The sequence below is a fragment of the Stegastes partitus genome, unplaced genomic scaffold (genome assembly GCF_000690725.1).
Source record: "Stegastes partitus isolate 25-593 unplaced genomic scaffold, Stegastes_partitus-1.0.2 Scaffold1622, whole genome shotgun sequence".
In the NCBI taxonomy this organism is placed as follows: Eukaryota; Metazoa; Chordata; class Actinopteri; family Pomacentridae; genus Stegastes; species Stegastes partitus.
The window spans coordinates 96,195-120,358 of NW_007579353.1; the positions used below are offsets into that span (position 1 = coordinate 96,195).

Genomic DNA, 24,164 nt, shown 5'->3' on the forward strand with positions numbered 1-24,164 from the left:
ACATTTTTAATGTTTATTAATAATTGGAACACAATCAAATAATAACATAACAGTGATAGCACTCATTGGTTTACATAATCAGACGTTTTCCACAAAGATTGCCATTACAGTGAATGAAGATGTAAACTGTAATCTGACACAGGACACGGTCACAATCTACATTAAGCCTCATGTCCTGTCACTGGATTAGCACTCACTAGATGATATTTTTCATGTAAAAAAACAAAGACAAAAACAACAAAACAAGAACAAAAATATGAAAACTGTTCACTGAACATGTCTGCATTACTTTTCTTTGGCAAGAACAGCTTGTGGGAGAAACAAACAAAAAAATGGGTCTTTGACATTTTGAGGAGCACAATCCTCTAAAGTAGAAACTTTATATTTTCAGAACAAGTTCAGCATTTTGCTTTTGTCCACTCAATCCCAGCTATCTACAACAGGTGATGGTAAAGACGTCCCCTTTAATTCCTGGGCTGGAACAAGATCTTCACAGTCGCACATTAACAATTGGAGGCTATTGTAGAAGCGGCACAGGCACTTAAAAGACATTGACACTGACATACAATCTGGTACAATAGTCATGCAGTGATACAATTTGGCTAACATGACCCGTGAGGTAATAATTAACATACTGAAGAGCTGGATGAAGCACGGTCCATGTCGATCCAGCCAGTTTTGCAGCAAAAAGACCCCAGTTTTTAAACGTTGAAATACCCGTGCAACAGAAATAAAAGGGAACCAACTTTAGCATCAGATTGTTTATGTACAGTCTTACAGAAATATACACATCTACCAATTAGTCATCTTTTCTACAGTGTCGGTTTGTCTTTAGCTATCAAGCTTGTCCACAGCTTTTGCGGGTGAAGGCAAAGCCATCCAGTTTGCATAAACACTATCATTGGCATATCTTGTAAAGACTGGATTAGTGGCATCATGTCTGTTGAGCGGTACCGGGCTCTTCTCAGGCCAGTTGGGGTATGACATGCCTAAAAACGAGAACATATCATTTTTCTGCACTCAGTGAAAGATAAACAGCGTGCAGACAGTAAGGCTTTCAAATCTAACTCTGTAGTGCCTGTCCTGATTTGACTCTCGCTGCAGTAAACTTTGCATGTGGTGCACAAAATGAATGATAATATAATTTATTATTTATTGGCCTTTTCTGTAATGTATCAAAGCTATAATGTTACTCATGACTGTACATTTTTACTGAGGGCTGCCTTCTGGTAACTGTTCAGAAATGCAGATGCTAGTAACTTTAATCAATGTCAGCTGAGAGTTGCATTCAAAAGCCTTACTGTTTCTCTGTTCAGCATTGTGGAATCATTATAGATTAATAGCTAATATACATTAGAAAGTCAGGAAATTTAAGACAATCTGGAATTCAAACCACGATGAGTGATTGATTCAGTGAGGACCTGTTTCAAATGTTACACACTGTTTCCTTTAGTGCAAACAAATAATGGAATGATGACAATGGAAATGTGATGAAGTGAAAAAATTAAGATATTTACAAACTAAATGCGGATGAAGCATGAGCATATAAATTAGAATGAAGGGTATATTCAGTATTTACAAATGTAGTATTTTTGGTCAGCATTCATGTACATTAGAAGCAGGTCCGAATAAAACAAAAAAAAGTCAAGACACAAGATCTTTTTTCTTTTTTTTTTCTCACTGAGCCTCTCATTTACGATGAAATGGGAGATATGTCAGCGTTAATCAGCAAAAGGCATGCCTAGATCACAGTCACACACACTTGACTACAGAAAAGCCAATCACAACTTGCCAAAAAAGAGAGCTTGTGTTGTGTGTCCTGTTTCTAAAATCGAGTAAATGCATGGGAGATTCTACCATAGAGCTTGTTTTCAATCCATGTGGAGGGGAGGGTTCGAGGGAGAGGGGCGTTATTACAGTCCACTAGTGGTGTGTCCTCTTCAGAGAGGGCGTCGTCGTACAGCAGGGCATCGGCTGGTGTGGACGCCGCCAGGTCCAGGTAATCCTGACAAGAGCAGATGACGGTGTGATTAGGCTGATTAGGGAGCAGAGGAGTTACAGCACACTAAGGCCGAACGTACTCACGCTAGAGGCCACGCACGTGCACGGACTGCAAGATCCTGCAGATACTGGTCACGAAACATTCCCTTATTACATCGACTGTCTTGTCCACTACCTCTTGTTGATAACAGTGCTGTATTGTGGGACGTCTGCATTCCCATCTCTGTAAATGCTCTATATTTAGCCTCACTTCAGCAGCAGGAGCCTGACTGGTATGCTCTGTGATTACACCGCCCAAGGCCACATTTAAGGATTGCTCTTTAAACACTAATTATGGCATGTATAGCGTGTTGGAGGACTGAGAGCTCATATAACACAGCGTGTGTCTGTGTGTACGTGACGCTAAGCCAGTAGTACATGTTGTCCAGCAGAAATAATATACTGCTCATTTAGAGCCAGCTGCAAATCTAAGAGGAGTGGAAAGCAAAAAAAAATAAAAACCTCTAACTCCTGACTGTCAGATCTTAGTGATGCATCACCAAGGTTTTGTCAAAATTGCAGCAGTAATGCCTGGAAAGAGGCTGATTAATAGCCCCTCCTTATTTCTTTCCAGTGGAAGAATATGAATAACTTATTATAATGTATTTTATAGCTTCGACGTACCCGACTTTTCACCATCATCTTTTCCAGTTCTTTGCTGATGTCTGAGAATGTCGGCCTCTTGTCTGATTCTTGCTTCCAGCATCGGAGCATGAGGTTGTACCTGAGGAACAAGTGTCACAGCGGGTGAAATAGGTGCCATTTAAATCCTCCCAACAGACACATTTTCCACCTCTGGCTCTCCTAATGAGGAGATGCGAGAGCGGATGTGATATGATGAGTAACGGAGTGAAGCTCACATTTCCTCCGAGCAGTTCTCTGGTCTCTCCATCCTGTAGCCGGTCTTGAGGAGGTTAAATAATCGTTCTGGAGCGATACCTGGGTATGGATTTCCTCCCAGGGTCACAATCTCCCACAAGAGCACACCGAAGGACCAGCTGCGAAACACGGTGACTCATGAGAAGATTTCATTTGTTGGATACAGGAAATACATGTGCATTTGTTCACCCAAATAAATAATATGAAAGAAGCGGAAAGGGCTTCCTTTGAGACCCTCTATCACATTACAAATAGATACAGCAGTGCCTGTTACTGGGGGCAGGTCATTTTTTGTAGCATCTTTCTTTTATTCTCAAAATATGAACTATGAGCTCATACAAGAACTGAATCTTTTGTGGAAAACACAAATTGATCCATATATGTTCTGTTAAATTAAGAACTGTCACGCAGGGCTTGAAATGTGAGGTTTTTTCCCCCCTAAATACAGACATTTCCATCATTAATTATTGCAGCAGAGGAACAAAGTAGTGCATAAAAATTCACCAGGGTGAAAGAAATGAGGTGACTGAAGCTCCAAACACTTCAGGAGGATTTCATATCTTCTACATGAAAAAGTTCTTGTTTTCATTTGTCTTATCTTCTGGCTTTTTGTGCTGTTTTAGTCAGTCAGCTTTAAATATTCTGTAAAAATCTGTCCGACTAAGTTTTGTTTCACACGGTTGAGTTGTTGTCTTTACCTTTGCCTAGAAATCAGTCTAATAACCTCTGTGTGTGATAAAGTGCTGAATAAACACAGCTGTTTGCTTGCTAGGGTTGGGTTATGTGGTGAACCACTTCCTGGATGATATAAGTAATTTCATATAAACCTATGAATTGTTGTTGTACACGTCAGATTTTGTACAGATCCAGCTAGTGAAATTGATCGATGCTGGTAAATAGATTTGGCCACCTTTGGAAAGACCCAGATTTGTTTCTTCTCCGGCTTTCCGGTCTCTATGTTGACCTAAGCTGACTCACCGGAGAAGAAATATAATTATACTCACACGTCACTTTGTGTTGTGTAAATGTGATCAAACAAGGACTCGATTGCCATCCATTTAACAGGGATACGGCCCTAGTAAATACAGACAAAACTTGTTAATTTTTGTTTCAAACATTGCTATAAATGCATCAAAATGAATACTTTTCTGTTCTTTTTCTCTACCTTGCTCCTCTTAACATATGAGTCCTCCTCATAAACATCTCTGGAGAGGCCAAAGTCTGAGATCTTCATCTTCCGCCCTTCAGCTACGAGGACATTTCGTGCCGCGAGGTCTCTGTGAACAAGCTGTTGGACGAACACGCTTCATTTAAAGTGAGTCAGAGTGCTTACACAACCACAGGAGTTTAAATGCTCACAGTTCACACTCTTGAAATGTCTTTGGCTCCTCCAATCCAAGTTAAATTGAAACTATATTCACCAAAACACATCTGCTGACACTTCAAATCCTTCCAATGCATGAACCAAAATTAAATTAACTACTGTCAATACTTCCATTTAAACTGATAAATTAGCTGAGTTCAGTAAACACACTTATGTTGATGCTTCAGTTTCCTTTTCCTTTAATTTGAATAATTTCTTTCAGTATTTGTATTTCAACTCTGTTCTGCATTTCAGCTACTTTAAATGTCAAATTTAAGCAGCAAGCACACTTCTTCACACAATCTTTAACAGTTTGTCAGATACCTTCATTTCTGCCAGGTACTGCATGCCTCTGGAGATCTGCCACGCAAAGGAGATCAGGTCACCCATGGTGAGAGCTCTGTCATCTGGGTTCTCCAGGTAGCTGGAGTTTCGGTTGGCATCCCTGCCCATGTAGCTCGGGCCAACTTTCCGGCTCTCGCGCAGGAAATTACGGAGTGACCCGTACTTGGCATACTCAACGATGAGATACAATGGGCCTATTCAGAGAAATGCAGCACTTAGACTCGATGTGCAACACACATGTGCTGTCAGAGGATGGCAGGAGGACTGAGGGCTTACCGTCCTGGCTGCACGCTCCATACATCTTTATGACGTGCGGGTGGTTGACTTGCTTCAGCAAAGTGAATTCTGACAGCAGGTCACGCAGTTCACTGTGTGAAGCATTTTCTGTTACGCAGAAAAAAGAGGGGGGATTGTAATGATGAAACCATTCATCTCCTCTGACACTCACTCCTCATATATCACCGCTACTTGCACGGATGTCTGCTCTTCGCCTGGCTTGTCTTACCTTTAAGCATTTTCACAGCCACAGTGGTGTAACCAGCTTTTCCCTTCAGCCTGAATGCTGTTGCCTTGACAACTTTCCCAAACTCTCCTTCCCCTAAAGTCTTGCCAAGTACAAGGTTTTTACGAGGAAACTCCCACTTTGGATCCTCCTGTTGAAAGAACATAATGACATTTCTGGTCCCTCAAATAATCCACGATACAAGACAGAGAGGAAAAAACGTCTGCGACAGGCTGGGGGAAGCTTACAGGTATTTTAAAGGTGTCGGTCTCGATGGACTCCTGCGAGCCTCGGCGCACGTTGTTGGCAGGGAAGCTGATGGGATAGGCTTGAGCCGGCCGCCGGAAAGTCATCTCAGCGGACGCTATCGGGGGCTTCGGTGAGTTCTTGTGGTAACGATGGATGAAGTAAGAGGACAGCAGGATGGAGACGATGAAGGACAGGAGCAGAGCCGTGGCAATGATGGTCTTACACATGTCGTCGCATATCACCTCTGGAAGACAAAACGTTGTAACACTGTTACTGTTATTCTTAACGAAAGGAGCATTCAAAGCATTTCTCAGTAGTTTTAGCGTCATTTATGACATCTCACCCTCAATATCTTCCTTCTCACAGAAACATTTCTCAGAGAAGCAGTAGCAGGTTCCATAACAGGCCTTGATCCCGTTCCCACTCAAGCCTAGTTCGTGGCCTCCGATGACAGGCTCCTCTGCAGAGATAAAAGGAATTGTTAATGCAGTCTACAAAATGCAGAGCGAGCTTTATTTATATGTAATACAAAGAACGTGTTTCATCTGTTTCTTACTTGTGCAGTCCTGTGGGCATATTGACATGTCTTTGCTTTCCACTGCATCACAAACACTGTCTGGACACGTCCGCAGGTCAGGGGAGCACGTCGAATAACTTTCAGATATTCCTGAGCACAAAGAAGAGAAAAACATCCAGATGACAAACAGCATAGACTGATACTGAGAGCACAAGTATTCTAATGTGAACAAAACACACATTCAAGTGTTTTAGCTTGTTTTGTGTTGGTCCTTAGCAGTGCAACATGTGGCAGTTTTAACCTCAGTACAGTATCAGGGTGTTGTTAGTGCTTGTGTTAACAGAATGAAGACCACATTTTCCACAACTCTTGTTGCTTCCTGTTGCAAAAAGGATGTTATTGAAAAGGATGCACATGCAGCATCTGGGCCTTTAATTTGTTCCATCACAACCACTGAGGGGAATGCGTTCCCATTTGGTTGTAGTGGAATTATTCCAGGATCTCATAATTAATTAGTGATGTTAAAATGTTATTTGATCACAATTAAACACAGCTTTGATTTGTTTTGAAGTGTTTGTTAAATCAGATGTACCTTTCTCAGTGCCTTGCCTCCACTGGCATCTCCCCGTCGTCGCTCCCAGGCCTCGGACAGACTCGCAGTCTCCTCGCTGCCTGTTCTCTGCACAGGACAGGAACTGCTGGCTCTCCTGACGCGCCTTGTTTGCTATGTACAGCAGAGCCAAAGACACGCATAACCAAAACGTTAAAGGACATGTGGGAGAGTCTGCACATGTCTGCACATGTGTTAGGACTGAGGGTGAAACAGTCTCCCTAACGGCAGAATGTGATCACTGTATCTTTCAATGTCCAGTGATGCAGATCAAAGATTAGATCATGAAGTGAAGAATCAGGCCCTCTGTGTTGACTGTAAAGTGGTCTCATGCTGTAACAGATTTACCTTCATCCAGAATGATTTGGATCTGAGTGCTGGTCTCCAGCTGGGTGTGTTCCTCCTGAGCTACCACCAGGTACTGCAGGTCCTGACATTCGGGCTTTCGCAGTGCCTCCGAGTCGTTCACGTACAGCAGCCCCCATATCCCGTCAGCAGCCTGAGTGATGCTGATGGCCGTGTAGCAGGACTGAGAGTCAGCAGACACGTTCTTATCGGGCACCTCGAGTCGGTACGTGACGCTGAAGCCATCGAACTCCAGGCAGTTTTCCACGCAGATTCTGCCAACCTGAGAGGAGACGAAAGAAGAGACTGAAAATCTAAATCTGAATAAGTGATTTAAGAGGAAGGATGATGGAGTACAAACACCTTTGTGGATTACTGTATTACAGAGATACAGTTCAATTAATATCGTATTGTGTTCTTTGTTATCCAGCAGGTGGCAGTCCGAGGTGTGGTTTAGAGTAAGTCAATCAAGTTTACATTTTTTAAGATGTTAACTTGGCATTGGTTTCTATCATCGAATAGAATTAATGCTGTTTAACATTAAAGATGTATTTTTATCTTCCTATAAGGGCATCAAGGTAGGTCCTGGACTGTAAAGACTGAGCAGCAGTTAATGAAGCATCCAGAAGTTTCAACTCTCTGCTGACTTTACATATAATTGTATATTAGACTGTATTTTAGCAGGTCTGACTGACATCTTTATCAGTGCTGGGGGGCAACGCACTGTAATCACATTACATTTGTCCGTAAGGCAGTAATGTAACGCAGCAGCACTCCTGAATTCAGGAGTCAAATTATAGTTTGAGTTATTTTTTATTTTGAGGCAGTATAGTCTACTGCCAGTGTCGCCTTTATTCTCTTGTTGTGGAGCCTTGTTCTCGACTTTCTGTGATTCTTTGAGATGGTTTTCACCTATTTTGCTGGTAAAACTTTATCGAGATGCACAAAAGGCAGATCTTGTGTCTGACTAGTTCCAGGATTAGTGCTGATATGTGGACATACATGAGGTTTAGCCTGTGGGCATATTGCTAACTGGTAATTATACGACAATGCATCTCAGCTGATGTGGAGTAACACAAAAATAGTGTAACAGTGAGTTTCTCTCTAACGACAGTAAATAGGTAAAGTAATCCTCTGCTTTTAAAAAGTAACACTAACACTGACTACAATGTATAAAACTGGGTATTTTTAAGTGAGCATATGGCTCCAAAGATATACAATTCAAGTGCAAATCACAAAAATGATCCCTTTTTAAATTACATTTCTTTTTAGTGTCTCTGACTCAGACCTGATATGAGGCCACTGATCCCTCATATCAGCTTTCCCTGAACTTTGGAACACATTTTTGCACAAAAAAGAAAGACTGTGGATTTTGTCATTGGCCATCATATGAAGAAAAAAAAAACAAAAAACATTGCCAAAGGAAACTATGTTGGATTAATAGCTTGGGTTATTTATTGCCTGTGTGGCTGTAATGAGGGAAATATTATGTCACAGGCTCTGAATGCCTTTGTGGCTGGAAGTTTATATAATAAATAAATTCAGCTGGAGAATAGCGTGCAAATGTCATCATCTTTTTTTTTTTTTTTGGTCCCATCACTTACACTGAAGTCACAACAAGAAAGGACTCTATAAACAAAGTTATGATTAAACATAGCAGCACATTAAATAGAGAGTTACAGGTTTGTACGTAAGTGTTGGTGAGTACCTGTGCGTAAACAGAAGCCCTGCGTGTCAGTGTGAATATATGCGTGATGTTGGCGAAGCGGATGTGAACCGGTAAGATGGTGACGTTGAAATGCAGCAGCACTGTTCCCTCCAGACCAGGATAGGTGGTGTCATTGACCAGGTAGTCCAGCTGCACGGCCCGATTCTCCGTCACATACAGGTTCCTCTTCAGGACCAGCTCTAAAATCGAGACAAAAGGTAAATAACTCTGTAATAACTGTGAAAAGATCAACTTCAGTAGCCTCTGGATTACTTACGGTAGTCGTGCACACTTTCTCGAATGCCTCCAAGAGCAGCCTTCTTTTCACTGAAGGTGCCTTTTATGTCAAATGTGTCCTTTATCCAGGGGTCATTGTTGAGCAAAGTCCCCACGTACTTATTGTGAGTCTTGTCAATGGGAAAGATGGGCGTTAGATCCCTGTCAAAGACAAATAGGGTTCCAAAAGTGCCACCCTAAAAAAAAAAAAAAAAAGTCAAAGTGAGACATTTGAATCTTAACGTGACGATGCATTTATCCAACACTGTGTTTATAAAACACGGATCTTCTCACCTTTGTGCGATTGTAGCTGATGATGATGTCTGCTGTGTCTGTTCCGTTCACATACGGTGCGTTATCATCCTCATCATTGACATAAACATCCAGGGACGTTTCCACCTTGGTGATGAGAGTCTCTGTTCGGACCGTGCAAACCAGCAGTAGTCTGTAGCATTCGCTCTCCTCGCGGTCCAGCGGAGCCGTTACCACCAGCTCAGTGGTGTTCTCGTTCACAGCGAACGGTGCCGGAGAGTCTGCAGACAAGAGGACAACAAAAACTCAGGTGTGCATGTGTCTGGTAATAAAAAAATAAATTTTAAAAAATGCATTTTTGACAGGTATTAACTGTAATTTTGTACAGAATTACAAGGAGTTATTTTACAGATTTTCCTTTTTTTTGTTATATCAAATTCAATAACTGATAAAATTACAGAAAAAAGTATGAATTTACAGATTAATCAAACTGTAAAAAAAATGTCGAGAACAAAAATCTGTATTTTTCCAAATGGTAATTTATTCTTTTACAATGTTTGATGGTAAAATGACATGATTTATACTGTATTTTAATCAGCATCAATATCATTATTTTATAGTTATTTAATGGAAAATGATGTATACTAAGGATTGAAAAATAGAAAGTATTCACAACTGTTATTTTACAGATGTTTTCTGTTTTGTCAAATTACAGCTAATAGCTAAAAAAATTACACATTTCTATTTGTTTTACTAGAAACAGACCAAACTGTGCACAGCATCCACATCAAAAATCTGTTTTTTTTTTTTTTTTAATTTTTACAAATCGTACTTTGTTTTTTTTACAATGTGACCATAAAACTGCAGTTTTACTGTATTAAATTCATTTAAAACTAGAATATATCATTAAAAAAATAAATAATAAAAATATTTTACAGATATTTTGGCGTTCATTTTTTAAAACTTTTTATTTTATTTTAAAATGTTACAGTAGTCCACTGTTTTTTTAATGTATTTTTTTTTGGTATTTTTTCCTACATCCTTGTTTCTTTACAGGATTTTTGTTTACAGCGTGCACTGAGATGGTATGGGTATACTTAAAACATTTTTTTTTTTACTTTTGCTGAACAATGTGAAGTAATGGAATCATGCTACATGCTTAGTTAAAATACTAAACCAATGACACAGTAGCACAAGCACAGGAGACTCAGTCATACGTTCTACAGCATTATTCACCTAAAGTTTGCGAACCTTATTCCCCCAATGTGCTGCTCATGAGCAACAGATTTATTTGAACGTTGAAGGGGACACATTCAGCAGGTTCCTGCATTCTGGTGAGTTTTATGCATAAATTTGTGCCTATCCTGCATAAATTTAGAGCAGAAATGTCTTTATTATGTAAAGAAAAGCACAAAATTCAGGGGACATATCCCTTACATCCACCCTGAAATCTCCATCAATGATGCCACTGGTCACATCAGATCATGCAAAAAGTTAAAACACTGACTGACTGTACTGAGTGGAGCAGTGGTGCATTTTATTGCTCATGAATTCCAGTTTTCATTTGTTCAAGGCAGGCTGTATGCTTTCAGAGGATAAGATAGTCTTTAATGTGTCTAACCTGATTCCACATTGTAGGTGATGGTGTGGTTGGGGCAGACGTTGACTCTGGTGAGGCGTCGGAGCTGCCGTAGGGCTCCGGGGAACCTGTTTTCCATGATGTGTGGGTTGGAGGTGTCTCTGTGCGGGAAGCAGAGTTCCTTCATATCCGTCTGAGCACACTGAGGCATCGTGGCGTTGACAAAGTCCAACGTGATCCGAGCGGAGTTCTTGTTGCCGCACTGGGACTTCTTGGTGAAGTTGGGTACAACCATGGCATGCAGGAACAACTTCTTCACAGACCATGATTTCTGATCTGATGAGACACACAGCCAAAACAAAAACAGGAGGCATATTAATCTCAGACAGAAAGTGCTCTTTTTGATGACTGTGCTTTTCTTTGCCTGTATGCAATTACATTATCATCCTGAAGGCAGAAACCTGAACCGAGAGCCAAAGCGTTTTTAGTATGCACAGAGCATAGACGTCAAGAAACTAATTTACTCTCGTGCAGAGGATACCTGGCACCAAAATGGGGCTATGCATTACCATCTATAGGCTTGTATCCAACTCACGTAGCAAGGCAAAGTCGCTCTCCTCCAGGGTTTTGTTTAGGGAGAGCACTCCAGTGCTCATGTCCAGGTTGAACCAGGAGCTGTAGGCCTGCCGTCTGAGAGGACTCGTCGAGCACAGGTAGAAATGCGGCCGCTCAGAGTCACTGTCCAGCATGGCGTGGACCTGGAGGACCGGAGTTCCTGCCGGCTGGCCCACGTACATCGTCTCAATGTACTCATTCTGAGGGAAGTACAGCCCTGTCGCTCCTGCAGGAAGAACCCATGAAATAACCAGATGTTTAAAAACAGGCAGCCAAGGGAACCATGGAGGAAGCTGGTTATATTTCCTTTAAGGAAAAAATCAGTGACAAGTGAAAAATAAGGCCTGACACTACTGCTGAGACCTCATATTATTACAGATCGGGATAACAGCAGTTATCACACATCTCTTTCTGGATGTTTAACTGTAGCAACAATACCCACTGACAATGCTGTCTGGCCACCGAATGGAAATTAACACATACATGGAATATGACAGGTCCAGTTTTTTGTTTTTTTTTCCCCTTCCTCCGATACGTCTTTCATCTCCTGTGTTGGCGGAAATTGAAAGGAGGGCTCAAATGACACTTATGCAGCCCTTATAATGAATTTCTCAGATGGTCAATAGCATGTGGTTTCCGATTCTCCTTGTGTTCACCTTGAGAAGTTTAATTACAAGGGATAACATGATATGGAGGAGAAATGAATCATTACCTGCCAGAAGGGAGTGTGGGGTGTGTGTGTGTGTGTTGGGGTAATCCATAAAGCGCTACAGCAGGCTATGTGTTTTACAGGAAAATGGAGATGCGAGTGTTTCTCCTGTAATTATATCCCTGCATGTCCCTCTTTGACGACGGTAGGCGACCATTTAGGGAACGCACTAATGTCATTAGCAGACAGCAAAACTAGATTTTCTATTTCTGTTGGTGCAGTTGAGGCCTCAGCTCTGGTTTCAGACATTGATTTAATTTCGCCGGGCTTAGATGACAGGAGGCCGAGCTGATGGATAAAATGTGGCCGTCCTTCCTGAAGGATGGAGATACACTCAATGAGTCTGCAGACCTTTTTATTAAAAGTGTTCCTGGGACAAAAACAAACAGCCGGCCACTTGTTTGGTAATCCTGCCGGCTCAGTTTCACGACAGCAAACATTCTAGGGAGGATCTTCATCAATGTACTACAACCAAATTAAAACTATTCATGCTAATGCTTGAAAAATGCATTGTGTTTGTTTTTATTGACTGGCACAGCTTTTTTTAATGTGAAAATAATAATGCAACAAAATGCAATTCTTGTTTTTATTCTTTCATGAAGCAGCAGCGTTAACTATAATTTCTGAGAAACGTACCGACAAAAACAGAGATTGTTTGCCGCAAATTAAAAAGCAGGTCGGTTAAATTGGCTGTTTGCTTCTGCCTGATTTGCAGAATCATCCTTCAAAGTGAATTTGGGACGTTATCAAGCAGGAGACCGAGCTGCAGATGTCAGACCAGAATAATCTGAAACTGCATGAATAAAAGTGCTAAAATAAAAGAGGAGAACCGTGTTGCAGAGATATTTCATTTGAATTTAGTCTGACTTGAAGATGTACAGATGCTATGGGAAGGACATTTATTAATAAGCAGCTGCAGGTTGTTCAACACCTGTGTAGTTGATGGAGAGTCTACTGAAAACACTCTAGCTGTAAAATACAAAAATGATTAATGGAACAAAAATGAAAAAGGGGTTCAACCTGGATGGCTTGATTTTATATACTTCAGAAATGATAGCTGTAAGGTACAACACTAAATTTGATGGTTCTACGTAGGAAAATATTGCAAGTAAAATGCAAGATGCATTTATGTACTTAAAATGGCCATTAGAGGGAGCTATAATCACACTGACACAAACCAAAAAAGAGTGAAAGACTTCAGCCTAATACATTATTAGAATGACTTTGATACTGTTTAATAATATGGTAAAAAATAAAAATAAATAAAAGAAAATAAAAAAAATAAAATGCTGGAATGATTTATAATTTCAACAAGCTGGAAAATACTACTTTCTACAGCCCTTTATGAGATAGATAAATTAAACTAATCTACAGAAATCCTACATGTGGCAACGTCATGAATCAAACGCAGCAGATGACAGCAGCTCAACAAATAAAACCCAGAGACGACCAACGTGTTAACCAGCGGGAGCCGAACGCATTTATGACGGCAGGCCTTGGCCACGAGCCACAATGGCTGGACCCCATGCAACACAATTCGTTTATATCATTCAAAATTCAATTTCTTTCCAGGACAGAAGCCAACAGAAAGCAAGCAGTTTATATCATAACCAATTAATTAAATGGATCAAGCAGGCTTCTCTGAGCAAATGGCATCTTTGGTCTATGAAGCCATGATGATGGTTTTCCAAAGCTTGACTCATTACCTTCCCCTCAACGATCTGCAAGAATGACACAAATACAAATAGTGGTGACATTTCACCAGCTATAATCATGTATGGATAATAAGCTAAAAATAAGAGCTGCAGCAGAGGTTCAGTTTTATGTCTTAGAAACACTGGAGAATGTTCTTTTAGGACTTTGACAAATAGACGGACAATAAGTTGTTTTGGCAACAGCCTGGTTTCACCACAACTCAAAGTGCGCAAACATTACAGTCATAAACGAACATTTTACAGCCTTCAGTCTCCTATAAAACTGATACTGAGCTTCCACACACACTGTCCTTTCTTCAAAAACGGGAGTAAATGTAACCCACCATCATTATTTCTTTCCACCTTATAAGTATTGTGGGTTTTATTTTGAAAAACCGGCACTGCTTCTTTTTCTTGAAGGTATAAAAACAAGAGGAAAAGGTACGAACACCTGCTTGTTTTGCGCTAAAACTAAGAAACTATTTAGTCAATGATATAAACTGATTAAAATTCCATTTTAGAGGCTGGAAAGCTGTCGAAGAAGCACTTCCATTTGTCCTGGCTTCTCCTGGTCTTGGTAAGTTAGTTTTTTTGCATCTTCCTAATGAGTGTGTATGTGGAAACCCCGCCAGGTGACCATGCTAGCTGCAACTAAGAGTGTATTGCATATTTTGTTTGTTTTTGAAGAATGCAATGTACTACAAAAAAAGGATTTATTTGATGGTTTGAGTTGAAAATTCCCATTTATTCGTCCTGTATCACTAAAACAACCTCATTGTGAGACTTTAACACCGAGTCACCTTCCCTATACGAGACTGAAGGCTAAAGCCATACTCAGTAGAAAGGCAAAGTGTAATTTTAAGTTAATTAAGATGGGTAAAAGAAGCAAAGTTGCAATCTATGTCAGTTTTGTAATTTAAAAACAATGTATTTCATTTATTTTATTTAAAATCTAAAATCTTATGTTAAAAATGGTTTAAAAAAGAGACAGTACACATGGAAAAGTACAAGTTATGCACTTTACCTTAAAGGGTAATGTGTCCTTTATAAACAAGTGAATTCACCAGTAAAATGTGATCATATAGTTGCACTTAATTGTAATTACAATTGCTTAAAATCGTACGTTTTGACACCATGAAACATTTATTGTGAAAGTAACTACGGCTAGCTACCTGTAAACGATAGTATGTTGTTTTCCTAATAGAAAAGTTAAATGTTAATGTTGTACAACACTTTGAATGAATCTAATTGGATGATATTGCATTAGAACCTGGATTATAAACCTGTTCATAAATACAGTTCAGGTCCTATTTGATGTGTGGAAAAAGTGATGCTCCGGTCCTTGTGGCCAACGAGGCTGACCAGGGATCCAGTTGATGGTGGGCCTCCCAGTCAAACCTTGATGCTCCCAGTCAAACCTTGATGCTCCCAGTCAAACTTTGAGCCTCCACCACAGCATTCAGCGGATACTGTGGTAGGATTGTTAGTCCCACTGGCCAACACTAGCAAGAGCCTACTTTGGATACCCTGACATTGACTATCCCCCCTGACTTACTGACTTGACTTTGATTGGATCCACAACGAAATTTCCAAACTAAAAAAAATTCACAATAAATCCTTATACTTGTGTCCATTGGTTATTGTTTTTACTCTTAGCTCCTACGAACCTAGGTAGCGACTCAGAAGTGGGTTATATAAGTAATTTTGCAAACAAATCCGATGTTTGAACAGAAGGGCTCTTGTAGTAATCCATGTTTGTCATAGATAACATGTCCTGCTGGGCGGATGATGAAACTGAACTTGTACAACACTGAAAAACATGGAAGAAAAAAACAATGGAAGGCCCTCTCAGTCATCTGAACAAGTATGCTCTGATGTTTGGAGTTTCTATGCGTGTGTGTGTGTATATGTGTGTATGTGTGTGTGTTTTGTCTCATATTTTGTAAGTGGAAGAACAACAAGGACAAAGACTCATCACAGAATCTGTAAGCATGTCCTCAGTCTGCCACAGTGTGTCTAGGACTGGTCAGAGCTGATAGGGAGGGACGCCCTCTCCATCGTCCCAGACAAAGACAGGAACTCAATTAGCTCAATGCGTGCTCTGGCTGATAGATTTACCAGCTATGAGCTCATGTGCCGGAGTAACCCACGGGCTCACTGATCTACCTCTAAGTCTCAGTGAAGCAAAACGTGGAGCCCCCACCCAGACGTCCTCACCGAGCATCCTTGTCAACAACATGGCAGATCAGGAAAAGTGACCCGGCCTCGCCGTCGTAAGATACATTCCTTAAATGATCTTATCGGCAGACTGGCGCTCCTGTGGTGAGAATTCAGCCTCATGCCCTTTTCTCTCCCAAGGTCAAAACGTGCTGTATCTGTCCCTGGTAACGAGCGATTGGAAAGGCAGTGTATCTGGCAGCAGACCAATCAATAACCGTACTAATCAACAGTGATGCTGATTGTTTTCCACTGATGAGACAGACGGGGAGAAAAGCTGATGGCTGCATGTTTGCAATCATCTCCGTTGCACATAATGTGAACTGTTACCCGGTGCAGGAGTCCTATTTAGCGCTCACATTAAGGTGGAACATATTAGTCTGTTTGAATGAACCCCAGGACGACGAGATTCTAATCATATAGAATAAGCTGACGTGAAGGAGATCCGTCCAGCTTTGAAATGTCTTCTTTACAAAGCCTTTTTTCAGTAGCTGGCAGGATACTTAATGAAATATTTAGTTGACAAAGCTCCCTACTTAAAGTTCAACTTCAGTTTCTAATTAAACCTCTGTGGACCAAAGTTACATATTTAGATTTTTTTTTCATCAAAATAATCTCCTCCTGCCTTTAAGTGGCTCAGATGTAACTCCACACTGTTGCTTTCACTACAGCGTCAGGTTCTATGAAGACCCCTTTTTGTTAACACACCCCTCGCTGCAGCTTGAGCACACCAGCTCACCTACAACTCTGCTCAAACACCGTACAACTACTCTGTGTTACACAACAGCAAGTTGTAATATTGCAGTAATTCAATGATACATGTCTGACCTGGCATACAGTTCGTACAGAAAGGTATGCCCTGCAAGTTGATGGGATTGGATCCTTTTGTTTGCTGCATTTGAAACCCTGGAAGTCTGAATCTGCATTTTTGAGACTGTCATCAATAAACTGCCCAGCGATAGCGCTCACTGCTTATTTCGTTCATGATTTGTGATGACTAAAAAAAACACCATGTGGACATGTTAACATGGTGTTGATATTCATCCAAAGGGGGTTTAAGTTTATCAATTGTTGATAAGCAATTGTTGTAGCTTTGGTTACACAATGTTTTCTAAGCTGCAAATGTGCTTTTGCTGCTAATGAAATGCCAACAAGAGCCTTTGCCTACGGGGCTGTTCTGGTCACCCACAATCCGTACCTTTACATCACTGAGAAGAGGCTACAAGGACTTTTAGGAGATCTGTAAATTAGGTATAATATAGGAGATCTTTACTTTACCTGTAGATTAAAATTAAATGGCTGCATAAACTGATCCAAATGTTATAAGTGCAGAAATACAACAATTATTCTGCAATCAAATCTGTCCCTTTCTCATCTGTTGCAGCTGCTCCAACATCCTCAGCGGATTCTGTGAGGTGAATGAATGACCAAGCAGTTATTATCAGTTCTTGCAGATGCCATACGATGTCAAAGAGGATTGTCAAGTTTGCAATTTCTGTTGTTGACTCACCGCTGAGGCCACCAGGCTTTTTCAAAGTCGATGCTGGATTCAGCAGTGAAGTCGGCCATCAGCAGTTGCCAACTGGACTGACCTCTTAAAGTGTTTATGATCAAGTTTGAGACCCGTACGGTCAAAAGCAATCTCATTTCTAATAAGTTCTTAGGTCATGTACCCAATGTTAAGGCCTTGTGGACCTTGCAGCCCTGTTAAACTGACACTGTTCAGTCTTTGTTTGTCTTCTTAGCCTCAGTGGTTCCTTCACCATTCGTCATTACGCTACATTAAAAACATTTCCTCCAACACAGTTTAATCAATAACAACATTTACGATTGTATGTATATGTCATCCTTGCTTGTGTTTTATTTTTAATCATTAAAACACATCTGTAAAACAATTATCCCATAATGAATTTAACATCGTCTTTTTCAAATGTGTGTAATGTACATTTCATGGCCGTATACTGATTCAGTCGATTCTATTTTTACTTTTAGCTCTTCAAGTCGATTTTCTGTTTAACTTCCTCTTACAGTTATTCTTTTGTTCTCTTTATGTGACTTTCTGGAGGCCGTCTGGTCTGTTATTGTTGACATGCAGGTGAAATACTTGACAACCATTTCTAGTTCTGGTTAATATCGTGGGTTTCCTGAGGTACACTGGACCTGTTCTTCCTCCTGGTCTCTTTGTTTTGACTGTTCTGCAGCACAGCCTTCTCTATTTTAGACACCTATAAGGCAGCCTAAATCTGATCTCTTGTTGAACATGAAGGCTTCTAAGTCTGGCATCCACGTCTGTCTCTCTGGTCCACTTGTTTAGGCATCCATGTGCGTTGCCACCGAAATAATACTTTGCCCGTGTGGGTTTAATTTCACAGCCAGCTCTGCAATTTAGCCCATCAATGTTCACGTTTTCAAATAATCCATCATCTATTACAAAGTAGCTGTAGCCAGCAACATTAGGGAGCAGTTCACCCAGTTACAGCATGGTGATATAAACGCAATAAATATTATAATCGCTCTGAAACCTATCATGATTACTCTGCTTCCAGAAAAGTAACAGTTATGGGAACGGTTCCCTTCACAGATTCAATTAACTAAAAAGCTGCACATTCAACTATAATTCCACTCATGAAAGCTATTATTGATCATAATGTTTTGAAATCTCTCCCTTTCGGTTTCCTGTGCACCATTATGCACAATTGCTTCATCATATCACGCTGGATTCAGAACCTGGATTTAATGTAGTCATGGCTGCGATGCTTCAATCTCCAAAACAACGAGGTGTAATAAAGGAAGAGAGTCATTTCCGGTCATCATGACACAGTCATCAAACTTTTCATCAGAGTAATAGGATATCTGATCTGAGTTTGGAGGAGGCAGTCAGGCTCCAGGTAGATTACTCAGTTTACCATGAAGCATACCGTAACATAATAATCAATTACTCCATAATGTAATCCAATTAGCCCTCAGAGAATACAAGAGCTGAGATCCAATGAACCATGTTCATCAGTCATCAAGAAATCTAATAGAACATCTCCTTGGGGGTTAGCTGCAAGTACAAATTCAGTTTAAGGATTCCACTGGGGATGACTGTGGCATCAAAAATTGAACACGTGGTACATCACTGGAGCTCCAGACTGAGTTTGATGCAATAGTCATTAGACTGCTTTGATAAAAACTATCTCTGCTCATCACAGCGGTGGTAAAAAGCCATCAGATTCACTGACATGTACACAGAAGGAGGCAAAGGCTGGAAGTGCCTGTGGCAAAATACAATGCGATCATTTGTGTTTTTATAAATAGGTCCAGCCACAGAGTTCATGAAGATTTCAGCTTAAATGAATACTTTTGAGAATCAAGGACTTAATGATCAGTGTTCAAAAAAACTAAAGAAAATAATGTTGCAAGCACCAAAAGCAACAACTTCACAGCAGACAAGTGTCTCGAGTCTTGCTAGCAGCTCTGTGAGACTTTATGGACAAATAGCAGTGTTTTGGGAATGGTTCACCAACCATCAGGGTTACTGACAAACATGCAACATTTTCCGGCTCAGAATGGTTATTTGGTGGTGACTAAGAATGATAGTAAGATTAATCCATGTACAGGAAAGGAAATGAGTCACTGTTACCCTATCTGACAGAAATCTACTAATTCTCCTGTTATTTCGGAGCATTTGATAAATAAAATGTCTATTATGCTCGAGTAAATGAAACTACAAGTAACAAAACTGATTAAAATATTTAATTCAATAAAATTTTCAGTTCTCATCATTTTGGTGCTGCTGATTTTCCTCTAGCAATGGTTAAAATGATTCTATTAAGAAATAACCCTGACATGATACAGTGTCCATGCAAACACCCTCATATTTAGCAGCATTAATATTTGTCAGGCAGATATGGCAACAAACCAGCACTAAACACAGTGTTCAGGCTGATGAGAACGTCATTAGTCGGGCAGCTATTGGACAAAGTAAGATCTTGACTATGGTGCTCAGTTAAACACACGACATCAGTAACTTCATTTGGATATTTATTTTGTGGAGACTATAAACGTCTGTGCACAATTTTATGGCAATCCATGAAATAGTTTTTGAGATATTTTTCGTCTGGTCCAACGTGGTCAGACGTAGCAAAACAAAACTCTTATCCTCGAGGAATCCTGTTCATGTGACTAAACACAGCCACAGATCGAATACAAATCACATATTAGTTATATTTACAAGTCTGTCTGTAATTCAGTTAATGCGTATACAAACTGAATTACCTACTAAACTCTGACTACTTGTCACACTGTGTCACAGCATCAGTTTTCACAGTGAATCTGGAGGATTACAGGATGGAAACAAAGGGAGCCACATTGCTTCGTGGCAGGGAATGGAGGGCGCTGATCTTCCAGCACAAATGGAAGCGAAGCTTTCAGAGTTTCTGGCGCTGGCAGGACGGTGGTGGAAAATGATTTCCAACATGTTTACGTGTTTCAGTAAAATGAAGGATGAAACAAATGGACACAGAGGGATGCCAGGGTGGGGCTGGTGGAGGAGGGGCAAGCAGCAATCTACATGAGGAGCAACCAATTTATGAGAAATGAGGTTTTCATTTAAAACTACATTTCGCAGAATGGTTTGTTTAGAGAAATCGCAATAAATTTGCCAATTAGATTTTCATTGGCAAATTCTGCAGCGTCACATGGACTGAAATGAGCTCTTTTGCTTCGTTCATTGTTGTAAATGATGGGTCAAACACAGCGTGCACCGCTAGGCGACTGGAAAATAACTTGTCAAGACCCATGTGAAACGAGAGGACTAAATGCCCCGAGGGCGAAATTTCAATCAATGTCTCCTTGTCCTTTCACCACAGCAAATTAGATTCTATCCATGCATGAGAGGGAAGTGTGACCCTGAACTGACTAGAGGATCAGGCACAGAGCTTTGACAGGTACGAGCAGCGTCCATGCAACGGCGGCAGCAGAACGCAACAGTTCACAGCTAAAGGTCTGGACTCTCGTCAGGTCAGAACCTAATAGGATGATTCCGCTTTGATTAAGTTTTGTGAATAAAAATGGCCGTTAATGGAAATCTGAAAGCAGCCAAAAGTGCTGCATCGGTCTGTCTGTCTGTGCATTAGCAGCAGACAGAGTGTTTACTGTTCACGCTGACTTTTTTGACTGTTGGGGTGAAATGAGTAGAGGGCAGCTGAGGCCAGATACTTGTGGTTTAATCACATAGCGTGCCGTGCTGTGTGCCTCCTTTTTTTTTTTTGTAAAGTACATGAACCTGAAAAAAAACCTAAACTAAACACACAAAACCCCCATCCTCTGTGTTCCATAAACACGGATGCTGTCATCAGATTTCTTTTTGCAAGTACCAGCTTCGACAGAATCATTGAAAAATTAAGTTTTTCCTACTAAGATACAAAGAGAAGCACTGCAAATTTAATATAAAAGATAAACTCTGCGCACATCATATGGTTTTCCAATTATACTAAAAGAGACGTAGTGACAGCAAGAGTGGAAAATTGACAAGATTTATGATGCGTCCATAGGCAACACAAGACAGAAGCTTTACTAAATTATATAATGTAATGAGGAGCTAAATCAAATAGCAGCATGTATCAAATGAGATTTATTGGTCTGGTCCTTCTCAAAGCAGAAGATGCTGATGAAAATGATTGTTCTAAAGAAAGGAGGAGCAGCTAAAGAGGTCGGCAGCTTCCTCTGGGATGCAGGGAGGTCATCACCGAGGATCAGCACTTGGTTAAGGTTTCACGGGTCAGAGGGCGAGGCGGGGTCAAAGATACAGTAGCAAGGTCACGGTGGAAGATAAACGGATCAATGCTTTCATGTGAAAACATCTGTGGTTCTTCTCGTGGAAGTGATGGATTACACGGCCGTGTCCGTTAAGAGGATTGGTTAATTTCGATAAAGGTTTAGTCACAAAAGGTTCTATTGAGTTTGAGCTCCACATGTTCTTTTTATACTTGCAAAGCTGCCAACTTGTACTGTAGGCCTGTATCAGTTCTTAAAGCTAATCATAAGGCAGCCGTCATCTAAATCAAATGAATCATTTCAGTAAAGCTCTACAGATGCTCACCAAGGCCAAACACCAAAAATTCAATTCTTAGCAAAGCTAACCAAAGGACTTCTGGGATTTTTTCCTATTTGACTGACTCCACAGTCTGTAACTACACAAGTGTTCCAGCTCCAGATTCACTTAAATTTTTGTTTTGAACTGGCCTACTTCTCCTATTCAACTCCAGCCTTAAGTGCAGCGCAATGTTGCAGCCACGTTTTAAAATGCTGATTACTCTTATTCTGAGCTCTGATTGCCAATTTGCTTTGTTTGATGACCTCAGCAAGAAACACCAAACTAATCAGAAACCTGGAACCTGGAACAGTGATGATGTAAATTACCAAACATGGACCACTGTAACTTCAACAAAGCCATTTTTAGGCTCAACCAAATACTAAATGACTTGCGTGGCTACGAAAATCCACGTTAGAAGGTCGTGTTATATAAAAATTGAATCACAAAATAACGACTATATGAGCACTGGCACATTTGTAAAATCATTTGATGCAGAAAATCGTTGTCTCGTTGCTGACATCAACAGTCAGAGCAGCTTCCAAAGTGAGACTAAATCATGACCCTGCCCAGCGAAATTAATCTGATGTGTCATTTTGAGGGAAGTTAATGTCGGAGCGTCTGAACGGTGTGTGCGCTTGTGCAACAGACGATATTTTCCTAAAGAAAACAAACAGGCAGTGTTTGCAGAGAGATAAGAGCAGCTGCTGAACACCTGCCTGCTGCTCGCCTCTTCTCCTCCCTGAACAAGTGTGGGTCTTTTGTTGCAACAAACAGGCAGGTGATGGAAGCTGCATTTACGTAGAGTGTAGCTTTCAGCACCTATTTAATTACCAGGACATCCTTGACATATGAAATCCAACTACTTCAACCTTGTTCCTCCATAAATATCAGGACAAATGTCTGCTTCGGGGGGGGAGGGGGGCAACACATGTAGGACAATGTAGAGATGCTGATATCTGCTGCGTATGTTTGAATTTACATCGCTCAGCCCCACTGAAAACTACAGAGTCTGTCACAGTGAAAAACAATCAGGGGACATTACGTTCGAGTGTGGCACCTAAAAAATTTCATTAATCATTTTAACAACTCTGCATAAAACTGCTCCCTTGGGTGATTACGTAGGCCTGTAGTTTATGAGAAGCCCCCACTTTTGTAGGCATGAAATAATAATAGTGACATGAAAATGAACACCTTTTCTCACATCTCAATTCCACTAAAAGTCTGTCCTGATAATCTTACACACACACACCCCTGATGAAAGCACTGATAATAACCTCTGTTAAGACCACTTTTAAGTACAAAAACAAATTCCGGAATTCCACACTACGTCCTATATTTGTCCAAGCATCACATCTGACATACTGGCTGCACACTGAGATTTGCACACTCCTGAGCTATGAGAGACACTTTAAATATAGACTGCACGGAGGGATGGTGTTGGTACAGTTGGGCTGTGGGATTGTGAATGGGATTATAATATTATGATATATGGCTGTATTCATTTGACTCTAGGTTTCAATGTGCCATGCCATGCATAACAACCAGCGTGCAATGCAAGTATCACTTTCTGCAGTGTGGAGCAGCGATGGCATTGTGGACGTGCCATTTGTGATACTTCTTGGAAAAGCCGTAAAATCACCCAGCTTCCAAAAATGCTGCAATTTAGCAAAGAAATTCAGCTTCACACGTTTGTACTAATTAGTTGCAATCTAGACTTCCTTTCCAGTGGAAACCTTTTTCTCTCTTTTATTTCTCTTCTTAATGGTCAAATGTGGAGATAATCAGATTTTTCTTTTCTTTTCTTTTTTTTTTAAATGAATTTAAAGTACACCTTTAATTGTGCCCATAACACAATTAATGTGCTTTTAAGGACGATGAGAAATGAAGAAGATGCTTAAAACAAAAAGTGATGCTGTCACAGTAACACATAACACTAAGCAAAGGACGCGTAAAGCAAACACAATTTAAGATTCTCTCCTCTGGAATAACACTTCAGACAGTTGTGCGCATAAACAGCCCTCTCTTTATCAAGCGCGCACTTGGAAACACATTTTCGTGCAACATATAATAATTGTTTCTTACTGCCTCCTTTGACTTCACCACTAAAACTGATCTTACCTTCCAGCAGCAGCAGCAGCAGCAGCGCAACGATGTTTCCCCGAGAGAAACCACAACTTGACCCCAT

At 40.5% G+C, this 24,164-nt stretch overlaps 1 protein-coding gene across 1 annotated transcript; it reads right to left on the minus strand.

Annotated features, from left to right (window-relative positions):
- On the minus strand, positions 1–24,164 carry ret (ret proto-oncogene receptor tyrosine kinase). The gene is made up of 20 exons (XM_008301023.1): positions 24,098–24,164; positions 11,261–11,506; positions 10,708–11,001; positions 9,129–9,367; positions 8,836–9,031; positions 8,559–8,758; positions 6,854–7,133; positions 6,488–6,619; positions 5,935–6,045; positions 5,722–5,838; positions 5,378–5,622; positions 5,133–5,280; positions 4,904–5,011; positions 4,607–4,821; positions 4,085–4,207; positions 3,924–3,994; positions 2,901–3,038; positions 2,665–2,764; positions 1,858–2,005; positions 1–989 (listed from the first exon to the last, which is right to left on the minus strand). Exons 1-20 carry the CDS (start codon positions 24,162–24,164, stop codon positions 832–834), a joined length of 3,336 nt encoding a protein of 1,111 aa, XP_008299245.1. The 3' UTR covers positions 1–831.

What these genes read in the sequence shown, in the direction of transcription:
- ret (XM_008301023.1), bottom strand. Translation starts at nt 24,164, where the DNA reads ATGGGGTCAAGTTGTGGTTTCTCTCGGGGAAACATCGTTGCGCTGCTG. An exon ending in CCAAATCATTCTGGATGAAG is followed by an intron (nt 6,620 to 6,853) that starts GTAAATCTGTTA and finishes TGCTGTACATAG; the next exon opens with CAAACAAGGCGCGTCAGGAG. An exon ending in GATTGAAAACAAGCTCTATG is followed by an intron (nt 990 to 1,857) that starts GTAGAATCTCCC and finishes TCTCGTTTTTAG; the next exon opens with GCATGTCATACCCCAACTGG.